This window comes from Chlamydotis macqueenii, chromosome 3 (genome assembly GCF_036417535.1).
Source record: "Chlamydotis macqueenii isolate bChlMac1 chromosome 3, bChlMac1.mat, whole genome shotgun sequence".
In the NCBI taxonomy this organism is placed as follows: domain Eukaryota; kingdom Metazoa; phylum Chordata; class Aves; order Otidiformes; family Otididae; genus Chlamydotis; species Chlamydotis macqueenii.
Window position 1 is genome coordinate 5,237,048 of NC_141558.1, and position 17,081 is coordinate 5,254,128.

The following is a 17,081-nucleotide window of genomic DNA, read 5'->3' on the forward strand; positions in this document are numbered from 1 at the left end:
ATGGCAGCAGGAGTCTATTTTTTCCCCACTTTTTGTGAACATTTATAGATGTCTCCAAATCCATCCTTCAGCCTGGCCATTTTAAACAATACACAGTTGCCCCCACTTCCAGTAGAGGACAGACCAGAAAGCAATGCAGAACAGTCAAAGTAAGAAATCCAGTGTAACAAGAAGTATTGTATTGTCCTATAAATAAAGATTCTGAAACCATAGAAGGAATGTGATAATCAAAAGTACAATCACAGTGCATGAAGAGGTGGAAGGTGATACAATTGCACTGTTTTCCTGAGAGAGTGTTTCTGTATGTACAAAACAGCTAATCTTATGTAACCGTCTTCGTACGTATTGATTCACATGACCTCCATTAACCTGCTATTGGAGGCTTTTCCACATATTTATCTTCAAAGACAGAACCACATCAAAATGGATTTCTTAATCTCTAATACTTCATAAAAAACCTACTCAGTTTAAACACTGTTTGTTCACTTAGGGGTTTGGAAACAAAATTATGAAAAGGAATTATTTTTTCATGAGCAAAACAGGCCCCTGTTCTTTACACTATTTCTTGCCAGTAGTTGCCACCAGCCCTGGAGAGGCTAAATCTCCATTTCTAGGCATTTACTAATTCAGAAGGAGGTGGACGTCATCTGAGAGAGAGCAATGCCAGATTGTTGCTGAGTTGTGGCACATTTGCTTGATGTTTGCAAGATGAGCAGGATGAACACTGTCATGGAGGGAGGCTGTAACTTCTCCAGGAGAGATCAACACATTTCAGAATAGGACAGAACCCAGTTGTCCTAGAAAAAAGACATTCAGTCATATCTAATATTCACCAAAAAGGCCCATAGTTACAATTACAAGAGTACTTAGTCTGTCGGTCTGCCCAGTTACCTGGGACAGTTTGGGCACACTACTGTCAGACACACCAGCTGACTGACTGTTCCTCACCCTGAGAAGAAAAAGAAACTCTCCTTCCACCACATCACACTTGCATCTGCAAAGTGGCAGTTCAATTTTTAATCATTATTTCTCTCTCTCTCATTTCCCTGCCATTTTCTGTTGACTTTCTTCCAAAGATTAAATGCTTTCAATGCTACAAGTAAGTCAAACAGCCATGAAAATTTATTTCACAAATATAGATGTATCTGACACAGCCTACTATATGCAAAGAAATAAAAGTTGTGTACCTGTTAGAGCAGATCACTTCTCAGAAAAAACCTTCAGCCAAGTTGATCTGAGTCCAACGGGTCATTAAGATGTTTCCTGAATATTCCGTAACTGAATAACTGGATAACTTCAGTAAATAAAGCATGCACCTGTGGCAAATAGCTGGTGCTTTTGTAATGATCCTTCTGACTTGCTGTTAAACATTGCGTAAACACTGTCTGCAAATTCCAGCTGGCAGAGGGCTCCCACCTCCTGGCAACAGTAAAAGGAAGTTAAAATTGACTGAGAGCCAAAGTAGCCCTAGATTGGCACCGCTTCAAGCCTCCACATCTGCTTTGGGCAGCTTGGGAGTCGAGCAGAACTCTTGGTTCGTGTCCAGCACCCTCAGGGTGCCACCCAGACACATCAGGGCTCATCGGCTGACTGCTGGTGTAAAGACCATCATTGTTTACTGAGCAATCACTGTGGCATGCATAGGGGACCCTTCCCTCACCAAGCGTGATGATGGTCACCTCTTTTGTATGTGCTTATTGCTTGTCCTGACTGTCGTAGTTTAAGCCCAGTCAGCAATCTAGTACCATGCAGCTGTTTCCTCAGCCTTTCCCTCCCCAGTGGGAGGGGGAACAGAATTGGGAAGAAAGGAAAACTTGTGGGTTGAGACAAAGACAGTTTACTAGGACAGCAAAGGAAAATGGTAATAATATAAAATATAGGGATAATAAAATATACAAAATGAGTGATGCACAATTTCTTACCACCTGACAACCGACACAGCATATCCTGAGCAGCGATCAAGGAATGAAACCGAAAGCAAACCTGGAATGACCCGGAACAGCAAGGGAAAGAGCAAGAGAGTGAGCTGCCCACAGGCCAACACCCCCTTAAAATACTGAGCATACTTTGTTTGGCCAGTATGCCAAAGCTGTACCCCTCCCAGCCTCCTGCATCTGCACCTTAGCAAAACCTGGGAAACTGAAAAAAGCCCTTGGTCTTTTCAGCAACAACTAATAACATCAGTGCATTATCAACTTCTTCACATACCAAATCCCATAGTAAATCCAAAAACACAGTAGCTACTGGGAAGAAAATCAGCTCCATCCCAGCCAAAATCAGGATATTGACTCTTCTGCTGGCTGTGAAAAATAGAAAGTTTCTGGAATAGACATTGCAGATAGAATTTGCCCCAAACCAAAGTCTTTACACATCATCGTAAACCTGCTCATCACAGATCTGACGGGGCCCTCCTAGGCGTTGCTAGTGTAAACCTTATTTTTCTTCCTACTGTCCTACCATGCTGTTAACGAGCATTTGTAGTAGTGCTCGCTGCCCAAACTTCAACCCAGGTGCAGAATTACATGTATTAAACCAAACTCCACCTAAAAGTGCAATAGGAAAAATTCAAATACTGCATAATTCATTCTCTTTACTGTTGATGCCCTTTTATCACACTGCCATATAATTTCTGTTTTATCTCTAAAAATGTTTTTGGCAACTAAAAGGGATCATCCCACTTATGAAGAATTTATATTATTTTGAATACACAAAGCATGACCAGAAAAGAAGGATTTATAGCGAGGCACAAGATCATGTCTGCCTCTGTGAGAATCTGTTGCAAGGGCATCAAAACGTCTATACTGTGGTCACAGCCTGCTCCAGTACTGGGTCTGTAGACCCCAGTATGTTACTTTTCCTTTGGTGAAAGATAAGTCGTCTTCTCCTCACATGGCAGATGGCTCCTCATGCTCTTCTATTAACTGATGATACGTCTAGGAGTGGATGGAGAAGATAAACCCACTTCTATGAGAATTTCAAGTTCTTATTATTAACATTTTTCTAAAGGCAAGAAGACAAAAGTAGTAAAGCTTGTATCAGTGCTTCAGCGAGTTCCCACACATTGAGGGTTTTCAACCAAAAAGTCAACAGTCTTGTCAGAACTCACCGTGCTATTTCTGCTAGGATATTTATTTGCCTAGGCACCCTAAAAATGGTCCAATTAGGCTGAGTGAGATGGAATCTAGAGGCAGACATCTGGCCCTGTCAAAGGCAATAGCAGAATTTACCTGGACTTGAGAAAGACAACGATTATAATGTTTATATATTCAATTATCCTAAAATACTAGGCTGCCGTAAACCCAGATTGGCCTTTGAATCAGGAGGGTATACATCTGTGCACCTGCTCACACACTTACAAAGCACTATTGTTCCCTGTAATTGTCACTTTTCTATGGTCTTGCAGAAATTCTCTATTGTATGCCAATAGTTCCCTTCTGTCAGGAATCTCTACTTTGCTCAAAAAACATATTCACTTTTTTAAAATTGATGAAGTAGAATTGTAGCTTGGTTTTCTGAAATCAAATCTCCCAACTCTGTATAAGTGACTCAAATACACATACTGTCTTTCAAATGGCACTACACTTACAAGTGACATTTTTATATTTAACGCAGTACGAAACTCAGAAAGCTAAAATAATAATGTAATATTTGAATATTAGCGAAAGGAAATGTCTCAATTCACCTTTGTGCCCTCCTTTAAAAAAAAAATTATAATTTTTATTCCAAGACCTTATGATAATTCAAAATCCTTTATGCCCTAAAAGGACACGTGCCTCCTACTCTGCTCCAGGCATGGATTTAGCCATGATAGGTACCTTCCATTAATATCATCCTGGCATGTATACACTGCAAGTCAAGTTAACCTGGAATTAGCCCATGAACAGGTCAAGCATCACTGTCTCACAGACCTGCAGGCATCCAGCCCTGTATTACTCTGGCCCTTCCAAAGGTCTATGTCCTTAAACTACTAACCTTTCTCAACTCACCTGGGTGGTTGTTAGTCAACCCATTAGATCACAATGTTAGTGATGCCAAAGGATGTAAGGAAGAAAACTAGCAAGCCAATCAGTTGGATATCGTGTGAAGCTTTGAAACGACATGAAGTCAGAACTCTCATTTTTTGAATTTTCAGCCGTTTGACAGCTGCTGTTCGGAGGCTCCCTGGCAGCTGGTTGGTCAGCAATATGCCACTGCTATGCCTCTAGTCCATATTCAAAGGAGATCTGAGTGACAGTATTGACATAAGTCAAGCCAGTAGCCTAGAGGACAGGCAAACCTTGAAGGAAGAAACAGTCTCTTCAGTATTAACCAATCTACTTTTTTACTTGAATCTCTGTGAATGCATTTTTCCTCTCTTGCTTTCTATAATACACCTCCTGGGAATATGCTGTTTGCATTAAACCTTCACAGCAATGGATCCAGCAATGGATCCAGTTAGTCAGCTTTCATACAGGACTAAGGACACCTTTACTGTCAGTATCAGAACAAAAAAAAAAGTAGAAAATACAATGAACATACCCATGTTTCCTCCCCAGTCCCTTCAGAGCCTTTCTGTAGGCTTGTTCTCTAAGGTCCTTCCCCTAAAGCTTGTGGCTCATTCTCTCAAGTACAGAGACCAACCTAACCTTGTTTCTCCAACAGGTTATCCCCTCAGATCTTCTTTCCCTTCCCTCTGTGGCTTGTCTCTCTCTTTCGCTCTGTTTCCCAGAGAAATCCAGGAACAAATCTACACAGCTTTACGGGGTCCCTTTCCACCACCTGGACTTTTTGTTCTGCCTTTGTCCTCCACCTTTCTGCTCTCCTTCCTTTGCCAGACAGGCCTGCCAAAAATGAGTTCTTATTCAGGCTTTAGTTAATCTCCTTTCACAAAAAAAAAAAAAAAAAAAAAAAAAAAGGACTCCTTTTATTCTAGACCTGGGAGGTGTTGCAATCACAGCCTGTTCCAGTTCAGTAGATAAACGCAAGCTTAAGGCTGATTCTTAATAGTTCCCATTAAGTATTTAATTCAGGTCTGTGAGGAACCTTACCAGCAGTGGCTGGTACGTGTTTGCACAGAGACATCCACAAAATACTAGAGATACATAGCAACATCACCGAAAAGCAGCACCTGTAGACACGCGTCCACTTCACAGTCACATCCTACTTCCAGTCACACCCATTCAAACCCAAGAGGTGAAACTGTGCTGCAAAACAGGAATGCTGATAGATTCACGGGCTCACAGGACCACAGGATAACTCAGACTGGAAGGGACTGAAGGAGGTCAAAGAATCAGCTGTGAAGTCAGACCAGACTGCTCAGGGCTTTATCCAATCCGATTTTGGATCCAGATGGATCCAAAGACAGTTTTGGACATACATAGGTGTAACAGAAAGTATCATGTCTTTCTGGATCAAAGTTAAATGCCAGGGTGGTACAACGAGCCTCCCACTGTTCTATTTTCCAGTGGAGATCTGATTTTGGTACACTTCTCAAGCTGAGATCCAGGCTTTTTGGATGAGCTTGCATAGCACGATGCTTATTGCTCTATTTTGCCACCGGCAGAAGGCACTGGTGTTCTCCCAAATCTGCGTTCGTTTACCCAGTGTGCAGTACACCAACCTTACACACCAAGCAGAGGTATTTATTTATTTCATTTCTGCACAGAGATGGGTGCTAGGTGAAAAATCCACAAAGCTAGACACCTGGTTACAATTGCATTACATATTTATACAATTCAGAATAACAGTTCCGCCTTTTGCTCACACCTACTTAACTACAATTGGTTAGTTCTTTTCTTACATTCATTTAAAGATACGATACTTCTTAAATTTAAGACGCATGCTCGGTCAGTAGGCATCTTTATCCGAGGAGGGGGTGATTTTAGCAGGAGAAGTGTGGTTTTCATATTATAATGGGAAAGTTCACTTTAAGGACGCTAATTAGTGGAATTTTGTTGACCATTCACATCTTCTATCAATATTACGCACCTGCAAGGATATGCATCCCCTTAGTTTAATACATTTTCATGCTCCAGGTTTCTCCTTATCTGTTTGGGCTTCTTCAGCAGGTTTGCTCTCCTTAAGCCTATCTTGGAGTTTGTTTTGGCAGATTTACAGCACCATCCTGCTCTTTCAGGGCCATGTCTGCTATGTTACTCTTTGCTTATCTTGGTGTCGTAGTTCAGCCGTGATTGGGACCAGACTACACAGTCTCTCTCTCACTCTCCCCCCCGCAACCCTCCAGGGGGACAGAGGGGAGAATTGGTGAACCAAAAAAAAAAAAAAAAGCAAAAACACATGGGTTGAGATAGCACAAAAAAAAAAAAAAACTTAACAGCAATAACAGAAGAAAACAAAACAGTGACGGAAAACAAATACAGTATAATGCCTTACAACAAACCTCCACACACAGTTTCTTCCAAGTAGCAGAAGACGCTCCTTAGCACCCTCCTCTCTTATACACTGAGCATGATGTCAGATGGGATGGAATAGCCCTCTGGCTACTTTGGGTAAATTAACCTCAGCTGTTAGCTAATTAGTTAACTATCCCAGCTGGGTGCCCCAGCCATAGGGGCCACCAGCTCCAGTTCTCCACCCAGCTCAGATGAATATTAACCCTATCCTAGCCAGAACCAGGACAATTGGTTCTCTTTCCCACATAGATCCTTACTTACTTCATGCTCCTTTGACAACCATAAAACTTTCGGCATCTTCTGGGGCAAGATGTTTCTTTTTTATCAGTCTTTCAGTTTCTCTTCAAGGGTATAGTCGTTAGCAGGGTATGCATTGTTTATACAAAGTAACTTGGCTTGCTCAAGGCATATTCTATTTCATAAAATACGCGTTGTCCTTGCCTAATGGAAAATTTCATAAAAACTCATTCGTGTAAATTCACAAAAATTTCGTTCCTGGATATCACTGGTGTGGTGTGGTGAAAGTAGTCTCCAGGACAGTAACAAATTGCTCACAAATTATGCCTAGAGTACCGCCAGTGCATCATTGTTCTCCTTTCTCTGGGGATATACTGGTAAATAGACATGCTGTAGCATGGAAAGATAACAAACACTGACTAAATAACAAAGTCTAATTATTCTAAAAATGTAAAAAAGAATCAGAGTACTGGACCAGATGCCCTGTGAAACTTGAGTCCTCACATTTTAAAGTTTTTTTCTGCAAGGTGCTGGAAGAGGTCATTCAAACCAGTAACTTATACAATTCCAGGAACCAATAGAAATACTAAAAATTATGAATGTCCTTTAGAAGCAATTGCCTTGATTAGCAAAAAAAATTGTGACCTCCAGCAAGAAAAACTTCCAGAGCTGCTCTTCCCACACTACTTTGTTAGCAGTACCTCAAGACATATGCTGTTAATTAAAAGCACATGCATCTGACAGGATTCAGCTACAAATTCAGACAAATTTAGGCATCTGAATTCATCTATATGTGCCTCTGTGACTTAATTCAGCTGTCTTGATCCTGAGTGTTGAGATGATTTATGACAGCTGGTGTCCAGTGGGTAGCCCAGAAGAGTGTTGGTGTTGGTCTCCCATTGATCCTTTGAACATCAAGAAGATGTCTCAAAAATCCTAAGATGTCTGAAGCTGGATTAGACACCCATGCCTAGGCAAGTAAGTAGTGGTTTAGTCTGCATTGTCATCTCCTGAATGCAATCAATGGAGCCTAGACAGTGATTTGACTTGACCTAAACAGACACTTATGTTTGTTCAGCATTAACCAAACCCTGCCTTTATTGTCATATCAGACACCACAGAAGATTGGAGATACCTGCACAGAGTTGACAAATGTGACATATGGGAGATATGTTGCCTTCTGGACCAGCAGCTGCAGATCGGGAAGGCACAGCTTGCCTTCAGCCAACGGAATAGAGCCCTCATTGTATTTTATATTATGTGTAACCTGGCTTTGATTGTTGTGCCACTCAAGGAACAACCTCTTAGTCATGTCATCCTTCCAGAAGGCTCCTGTGCAACAGCCTTAGCTTTGGCGTGTTCAGGACTTCAGTGATAGCACACTCATCAGTGCTCCCAAGCAATCTCCTGGCCAGTAGGATTTAGCAAAGGGTCCCACGTGCCTAGAAAATGTGATCACTTCTCTTAAATACACATCTACACTTGGACGTTCTTGACTGAGAGACAATGTAGATATCTCACAGCTTGTCTCTGTGAAATTGTGAGTTTTACACTGGTATGAAAAGTCAGACTGCCTTCCACCACCAGAAGGAGCATTTATATAGTATTTGGAGTAATTTACTGACAGAATTGATGGAAATGACTTCTAGCAAGTCCTTCTGACTTGTGATAAAGCACGTATGTGTTAAAGTTAAAATCTGCAACACTTTTTTTCTTTTATCCAGCTTTTGCATGTTTAGCTCTACCATAAGTGGAAGATAAATAGATAGACAGATTTGTCTTGAGTGTAAAGGGGACACAGTAGAAAAGAGACAGACTCATTCCCTTATGAAGCATTAAAAGATTCCCTTATAAAGTTTTTCTTTAATTCAGACTACTCCTTGCAGGTTTATCTGCTTCTTGATTTCACATACTAATCTCTTTTACACCATCTTAAAGAAGGGAGAGGCTTGAGGACTTACACCAAGACATGCAGATGGGAGTTAGAGATGTCTAAGGATTCTGCTGTAGATAACTAAGAAAATGGTTATAGAGAAGGAATAATTCTTCAGTCAGAAGCAATACAGTTACAGCTGAATTATAACAGAACTATTAAACTTAGAATCATTCCTAAGTTTTTTTGATTTGCCATAAGCAGATTTCCTTGAGCAGAGAAGTCATGAGCAGTTAATATCTTCAATTTTAGGCTTACACAGGAACCTCTTGTATTATTTCTGATCTCACTCAAGCTATTAAATTCCACCAAAGTGCTCCTGCAGTGTATAAAATTTGATCTGAATGTAGAGGTTCATAAGGCTTGGCTATAAGTGAGATTTGGCTAAAAAACGAAAAGGTGTGTGGATCACTCTAAAAAATGAGCAGGGAAGAAACTGAGCATTCATGCTTTTCAGTAAAGTTATTGATGGTATATTTGTCTCCAGGACATTACCCTGTGCTGGAAAGCCACAACTGTGTAATTTCTTAGCTAAAGTGGTAACCACAAGCCTGCTATAACACTTCCTTCGATGTTCTGGAAGAGTATAACTATGAATCATGGTGGCAAACTGGTCTGTCAGGCTCCAGGAGATGGGATACCCATTTTCATCCAAGACACAGACACTGGGAAAGCAGCAAATGAGGTTAGCAAGGTACTTCTCACACCTCAGGTTTCCTCCCCGTGACCAGGTTTTGCTGAGCAAGCTGGCATGGGAGATGTCCAAGTAAGACAACGTTAATTTAGGATCCATCCTAAGAGACAATACAGAAAGTGTATTAGGCAGAAAGCTGTGCCTCATATTCTCCAAGCAGCTGCACTACATTTAAAGCTGTTTTCTCCAGATTTCCAGGTCTATATCAGAAAGGGAAATCAAAGTGAGCTGAGTGCCTTAGACTAGAGTTTTGGGAATAATTATACAGGGCAGCACCTCTTCATTTTAGGTCTTTGTTTATATAAGCTCCTGAGTCCCCACAACACATTCCAGAGCTGCCTTATTCCTTACAGGAAGAGTGAAGAATATGTTAAGGAAGGCAAGGAGACCCAGTGATATATTAGGTGGCCTAGGGGAGTGGAAAGCATTTGATTTCCAGCCTCTTTATCCTCCAAAATGTGTCCAAAAAAGAATGTGTCCAAAGAAGAGCAACAAAGCTGGTGAAGGGTCTGGAGAACAAGTCTTACAAGGAGCAGCTGAGGGAACTGGGATCGTTTAGTCTGGAGAAAAGGAGGCTGAGGGGAGACCTTATCACTGTCTATAGCTACCTGAAAGGAGCGTGTAGGGAAGTGGGTGTTCATCTCTTCTCCCAAGTAACAACTGATAGGACAAGAGGAAATAGCCTAAAGTTGCTCCAGGGGAGCTTTACATATGATATTAGGAAAAAAAATATTCACTGAAAGGGTTATCAAGCACTGGAACAGGCTGCCATGGAAGTGATTGAGTCACCATCCCTGGAAATGCATAAAAGACATGTAGATGTGGCACTTAGGGACATGGTTTAGTGGTGGACTTGGCACTGTTAGGTTCGCAGTTGGATTTGATGATCTTAAATGTCTTTTCCAATCTAAATTATTCTATGATTCTATGACTGATAGACTGTCACTGGATTTTGTATTCACTGCTGAGAAATTTATTTCAGGAAAAAAAACTGGACCCTCTGGTTCCCCTACTCTTCTGCTCTGATGTCAGACCAATATCTTGCCAGTAGAGAGATGTTAAAACTTAGAAAGCTTCAAGCAGTTGTGTAAAGCCCCCGTGTGAAAAACAAATTTTGCAGGAGTCCCAGATCCATCTATTAAATCTAAGGAGCTTTAACAAAGGAAAGTCAAAAGAGATGGAAAGCAGACATGTGGATTTCATGTATACATGACGAGAGGAGAGGATGGGGACTATTCTAGAATATAAAGCTGCAAAAGTGATAGATTGATTAATTCCTCAGTCAAGTTTTTGACCCAGTCACAGAGAAAACCTATCAATCTTCCTGATATTTTTGATGTAAATGTACTTTCAAGAAATACATTGCTATAGTAATGACATGGACAAATGACATGGAGTGTTTAGACATACTTAAGTCTGACATCTGGCAGCATGTCCGGGTCTGAATGGATAACCATCTGGGAAGAGGATGTTTTCACATCTACCTGCTTAGATAAAGCCACCGTTCTGGATATTTCACATATTCCATCCTGGAGCCCTGTGTATACAAAGATAAATACTGATGCACTTTAAAAATAAAGTATTTTTTTTTTTAAATAAAGTCTAATAGTACACTTTTAATGGAACTAGCCAGGTATTTGAAATCTCCAAAATTAGGTTCCCTCCACACTCTGGCTATAGCTTTACATACATGAAGGTGAGAAGGCACCCCACTTTTCACCTAATCCGATCACTATAACAATGAACACACAAACCCTTTCCAAGTGACTTCTTTATCTAACTCCTGCCCCCAGTTTGAGCCACAGGAAATTACTCCATCCTAATACAAAGATTTCAAATGAAGAGGAATCACCTATTCCATAAGCAAGTTCTACTAATTAGGAACATTCAAAATGTGTATAGTTTCCCATTTAGGTCTTGTCTGGGTTCAGCTTCCAAACACTGGTTCTCGCTAGACCTCTTATTACCACAGTAACTGCTGCTCAGCTCAGTGTGTGTGTTGTCTACAGAATCCTATGGCCAGTAGCAAAAATAAACATAAACAAACATGCCTTCCTGCCAAGGAAATAGCTCCATCTAATCGACAGCTGAACTCAAAACTGTAAGAGTGAATATGATACGGTTCAAATTCAAAAGCTAGAAAATTCATGTCCTAGATGTTGTTTTACACAAGTACAAGAAACCTTTCTATACAGCAGAATGGCAGGGTCCATTAAGACTTTTAAAACCAACTGGTTTATCTATTCTGTTTCCTCTAAACCAACTAAGGCTGGACCGTACCTTGTATCTGAAAAATTTGTCCCCAGTTGATGGCATTTGTGTTTTCCAGTAGCTCCTGGTAAGCTTGTAGGTCCTTGTAGAAAACTGCATGAGCATTGGTATAATGGTCAAGGTCATCCATCTCATTCTGGGGAGAAAAAATATGGAAGAATTAAAAATTCTCCCTTTTCCCACAAACACATCTTTCACATTGGAATCAAAATAACCTGGAAGTCAACCCCAGAGATCTAATAAAGGGTTGGAGTTTCAAGGTGGCTTCTTTTAGGACGTTTTCCTTGTCACTTTCATTTTCATGTTTCAATTATGAAACATCTGCTGCTCTCCACAGTGCCACATCAGCAGGAAGCATCACTGGCAGTAAGTCCTCATGTACCCAAGATACAGTAACTCAGGCTTGATGGTAGTTTCTTGAAACTCTTGCTTAATTCATTGTTCAAAGCTCACCTCTGATACTGGTTGTCCTGAAAACCATGCTGTGTTATTTGGTCACCAAAGTCAACATGTTTAGATCACATCTTTTCCAGTAAACAAAATAGCACCAATGCCTGTTCTCTGCCCCTGAGCTGAAATAACACATCCTGGCCTTGCCAATACTCTCTATTAAACTCTTTATTAGACAAAACAGGTTGGCGACATCCAAACTGCCAGGTGGGGGTTATCCATGTCCCGTGCTGACTCCTGCACTGCTGGCCTAGGAGAGCTGGTTGTCCCAAAGTGCATGCCAGGGATTCAACTGCACAGGCAGTACTCCATGTGAGACTACACCAACAAGAGCTTGTCTCCTAGTCTGGAGTTAGAAAAGCACCCACAAATCATGCAACTCAGAAATTGCTTTATCATGGTGGACAAAAAGTGTTGAGGGAATTCCTCCTCCCAGCTTCTCTTTAGTACTGCCTGTTATGGACCAAAAGACTGCAGAAGGACCCTTCTTTCACCTTGCAGCTGCATCTGCCCCATCACAAGCTCACTAAGGCTTTTTTTTTTTTTTCTGTCTGTCTGTGCAAAGGCTAGAAAGACCAAAGGATCCTTGGAAAGTTCGGTGAAATGGTGTAAGCACAAGTAAAATGTGTCTCTGTATAAGCTATGCAACTTAAACTTCAATCAGTGCAATCAGGATAATTACAATCAGTTAGAGCTTGTACTTCATAGATAAGTTTTGTTAGGCTACATGTGCTAGGCAGAATGTTTTAGGAAAGAGCAGCACTCCTTATAGTGGGCTTTGTGCTGGCACACACTGGGATGTCCTATTGCACTTTACAGCTCCCACCCACCCCTTGTTACGTACTTCCCAGATAAAGCTAGTTCCATCACCAAAGCTCTCAGAAGGCTGAGAGAAAGGCCTCAGTCCTGTTGCACCCACTTCTCAGAAACAAAAATTAAAAAAAATATGTTGATCTACCTCCCCCTGGGGCCGAGTGATAACAGCTTTGAAGTCTGGCCATGAGTCTACCACCACTTCCTTCTTGAAGGGATTTGCTCGGTTGATGTTCATCACAGCTCCGTAAACCTGCAAGGTGAACAGCAAAGAGAAGAAAGACAGTTTGAGACATACTAACATGGCACTTGTGTTAGAAACCAGAGACTGAACCAGCGACAAAGCTGAAAGCACACATTTAAATTTTCATACACACACGCGTGAGATAGGATGACACCTACAGACTCACCAGTAAGGTGAAGATAAACCATTGCCTAGTTATGCCAACTCTAATTACTTTGGAGAGGAGGTGGATCAGTTTGCTTCTTTCTTTACTTAAGTGTGTGGATTTAGGTTAGTAAGCAGGGCTAAATTGACATATCAGATGTAGTCATCTAAATAGCAAATACCAGTAAGTCCAGAAGAAGCACAACCCTCTCCCCACAGCTTTGATTCCCCAACAAGAGTCCTGATTCACTGATGAAAATACCACAGAAAATGACAAGTCAGTGCTATGTTACCTTGAGGGACTCAGGGAAACTCCACCTTAGCATTTTCTCCAGCATCTGCAGCTTCACGGGGCAGTTGAGCACCAGCATCTTCCTTGCTGGGAACACACATAAGGTATAAAGAGACACTCAGAAAAGCACTAATGTGGAGGAACTGTGTGGTGTAATTGCTAATTCCATAAAATACAACAGCTTCCACAAGTTCCTTGTTTCAACGTTTTCCTATGGAAAGCGGTTTGGGAATAATTTTTGTTTCAATAGATGGATGTGCAGAGAACAGCAAGATGGGGTGGTGTTTGGCAGAACAAGCTGAATTCAGAAAATCCTAGGCTTAGTCTTTTATTCTACACCAGGTTTCTTGTGCAACATCAGATAGGTTCAGAAGATGGCTTTCTCATGTTTGTCCCCAAAAATCGTGTTAATTTTGCTGGTAGAACTGTAAAAATAAATTATTACCAGCAAATTCTTTAAGTCTAAATATGACTGACCTCTCTTACTGGTTACTACAATTAATTTGTACTATGTTAATTCAACTTTAAACTTTTTAGGCTACTTTCTAGTAGTCAGGACAAGGGGTAATGGCTTTAAAGTGGAAGAGGGTAGATTTAGATTGGACATAAGGAAGAAATTCTTTACTGTGAGGGTGGTGAGGCACTGGAACAGGTTGACCAGAGAAGTTGTGGATGCCCCATCCCTGGAAGTGTTCAAGGCCAGACTGCATGGGGATTTGAGCAACCTGGTCTGGTGGAAGACGTCCCTGCTCTTTGCAAGGTGTTGGACTAGATGATCCATAAGGTCCCTTCCAACCATTCTATGATTCTATGATTTGGGACAGTTCACCTCCCAGGGTAACTTCTTCAGCAGAGAAGTTACTATGAGAACAACAGTCACAAATCTTATTTGTTAAACAGCTGAGTTGTCTTGTTATTTTTTTTTTTCTTTCCTCCTTTGCTGTAAATCCAAACTAGCCCATCCAAGACAGCACAGTTACAGTCTGTCACAAAAAGACCCAGGTGCAACTAAACCTGATTTTCCTGTTTTTAAAGGAAATAAAAAGCAGTCACATACTACAAGTGTTGAAGAGTCTTAGCATCGATGACTTATCTTGTCAGCACTATATATTAACCTTATAGGTGATCTACTGCAAGTTCTATTTACTTATTCTTAATATGATGCACCAATCTGGCCATTTCTCTTTTTTTTTTATTTAATTCTACAGCTTGCATAGCATGTTTTGTTTTTTTTTTCCTAAAGGCTTTTGCATCTCATAACTTCAATCTTCCTTCCGGGCTGTGTTTAGGTTTCAAACATTCAGTCCAGTTTCCAAGTGACAAGATTTTTTTTTTAACACAGAAACAACACAACAGTCAGCACTAATTGCCTCTTGTTGCCCTCAGAGGACAGACTAAGGGTTGAATAAACCAAAGCATTAAGCAACACACTTACTTACACAGGAAATCTGCTCCCCAGACCATGGTAGAGATGTGAACAGAGCAACATAGTGAAGCTCAGGCTGCCCCACTAAGACACCTGTGCCTTAAATAAGAAAATATCAGCATCCATGTGATTCACCGTCAGCCTCAAGCTCTCCCCTTGTTCCTCATCTTGCTTCACCAAACATAAAAATTAAAAAAAAAATTAGCCCATTCTATGATCACATGTGCTTATTCACCTATCTTAAAGTTTATATTATATTTCCTCATCATTTTCAAGGGGAAAATTTCCTCTGCCTCACAGCGCATCAGTACACATGTAACTATATCTAAAGGCAGCGTTGATATACGATTGAATATCCAGCTACTTTTGCCTAAGGACAGTTCTTATACCTCCATGCCTGGAAGTACTTGCATTGTAAAATAAACATTGCATGGATAAAACACCGATCGCTTACCTGCTTTCAGTCTGTATCCTTCCAAAGGGCAATGATAAACTTGAAGTTAGGAAATAATAAAATGCATCAGCTTTGCATCTGCTTCTGCATGGGACATGGTAAGACTCCTTGTCCAGAACCTTAAAACTGTAATTTTATTGATCCAAATTGTTCTAAACTGGTATACTGTTCCTAAGAGCTTTATTCTTTCTTTCTTTTGGGGATCATGGAAACAAAAGCCAGAGCCAGTCACACCTTTGGAGGAGGAGAGAATCTGTAAGCATAGTTAATGAAGTGTCAGAAGGCTTGTCAAGAGTACAGGCTTTAGCAAGAACCTTTAATTTTTTTCCTGAAGACATATAATCTCTTTGCATTCTTACCAGTGAATGATCCGCTTTGCACATACTTATAATTATCCTTTTTCTCCTCACTGGTAGTGAAATTAAAGTAGTCAGTTCTCATTCTCATTGCCAAGTTCTATACCATGAGGGAATTAAGAGCCTAAGATAAACTGAGACACGTTCTGCCAAAGAGAAAAACAACTCCGTTAAGCAGCCCCAAACTCCATTTTGAGGTGGCAGCTGTGTTCACCTTTTGCCTCACTTTTCGGTCATCCCTGTCAGTCCAGTTTGATGGTGCTAACCCACATTGCCCTTTTGATTTGGTCTTGATAACCTATAGCACAAGGCAGGAGAGTCGATAGAGAAGGAACATCAAATTGTTACGGGAGAGCACATGCAGAAAGATGCTTTATTTGAGCACAAGGAAGAGTTGATGTGGGATATGGATTGATAATTCGGGCTGTATCTTAAGAAATCTGTAGCTTGTAACTTACCTACTTGAAGCCAAGGTTTGTGAAATTGAAATTTCAGATGCTCCCAGGTCAAATTGCACAAGTTCCCAGCTCCACACACACCCATCAACAGTGAACCTTCTCCTAGCAGAGTCCTCTAATCTCATCAGAAACCACAACCTGATCATTCTGCAACTCTTGCCCAAAGGTATCCACCATCAAATGAGTTGAGCTAAGTCCACCTCCTAGAAGTCTGGATTTATGTTCCTGTTTTATGTTGTCCTGTTCATGTGTACATGAAAATCCCAAAGAAACAACATCCACAGTCAGCCAGCCTATCATAAATCACTCAATGTCAGGACAAAAAAGGTAAAGTAAAATTGTGGCTTGCCTCTGTAACTCTCTAGCCCTGCAATGCAGTACCTCCATAAAAAGCAAGTGAGTACTTAGTCTGGTTTTCCTGATCCTACATGTAGCAACTATGGAGTGGCTCTTAATCTTTCATAGAAGAATAGAGATAATTAGCTCATGTCTCAACTTGTAAAAGAAAGAACAAGTGTTTGTGGGTAAGTCAAGGTAAAGACAACTACTGTCTTCCAGCAGATAATTTGATGAGAGAAAGCACTTTATGACAACTGAATCGTTTTAACGGAGAAGCTCTAGTGTGGGAAAAAAAAATAGAGGAGACGTTAAAGTGGATGGGAAAATAGACTTTTGACCTAATTTTTTTTCCTCCAAAGCTGAATATCTGACAGTTAATGAAATACAAAGTGAGTACACAATTCTGAGATTAGAGCTTTGCTCTATAATGTTCTTGACTGTTTTCCCCAATCATCTAGATAAACCAAGTGTGAATGTCTTTGTTCAAACTTTAAGCAGTGAATATGAAAGTTTACAAAAAAAAATTCTGTACATTTAATAAAAATTATTCAGTTTCCTGCCATGGAGAGTTTTTATTA

At 40.6% G+C, this 17,081-nt stretch overlaps 1 protein-coding gene across 1 annotated transcript; it reads right to left on the minus strand.

Annotated features, from left to right (window-relative positions):
* Positions 1 to 8,929: 8,929 nt before the first annotated feature.
* Positions 8,930 to 13,549, minus strand: GLYATL3 (glycine-N-acyltransferase like 3). The gene is made up of 5 exons (XM_010122027.2): positions 13,472 to 13,549; positions 12,936 to 13,043; positions 11,537 to 11,663; positions 10,667 to 10,793; positions 8,930 to 9,356 (listed from the first exon to the last, which is right to left on the minus strand). Exons 1-5 carry the CDS (start codon positions 13,547 to 13,549, stop codon positions 8,930 to 8,932), a joined length of 867 nt encoding a protein of 288 aa, XP_010120329.2.
* Positions 13,550 to 17,081: the final 3,532 nt, after the last annotated feature.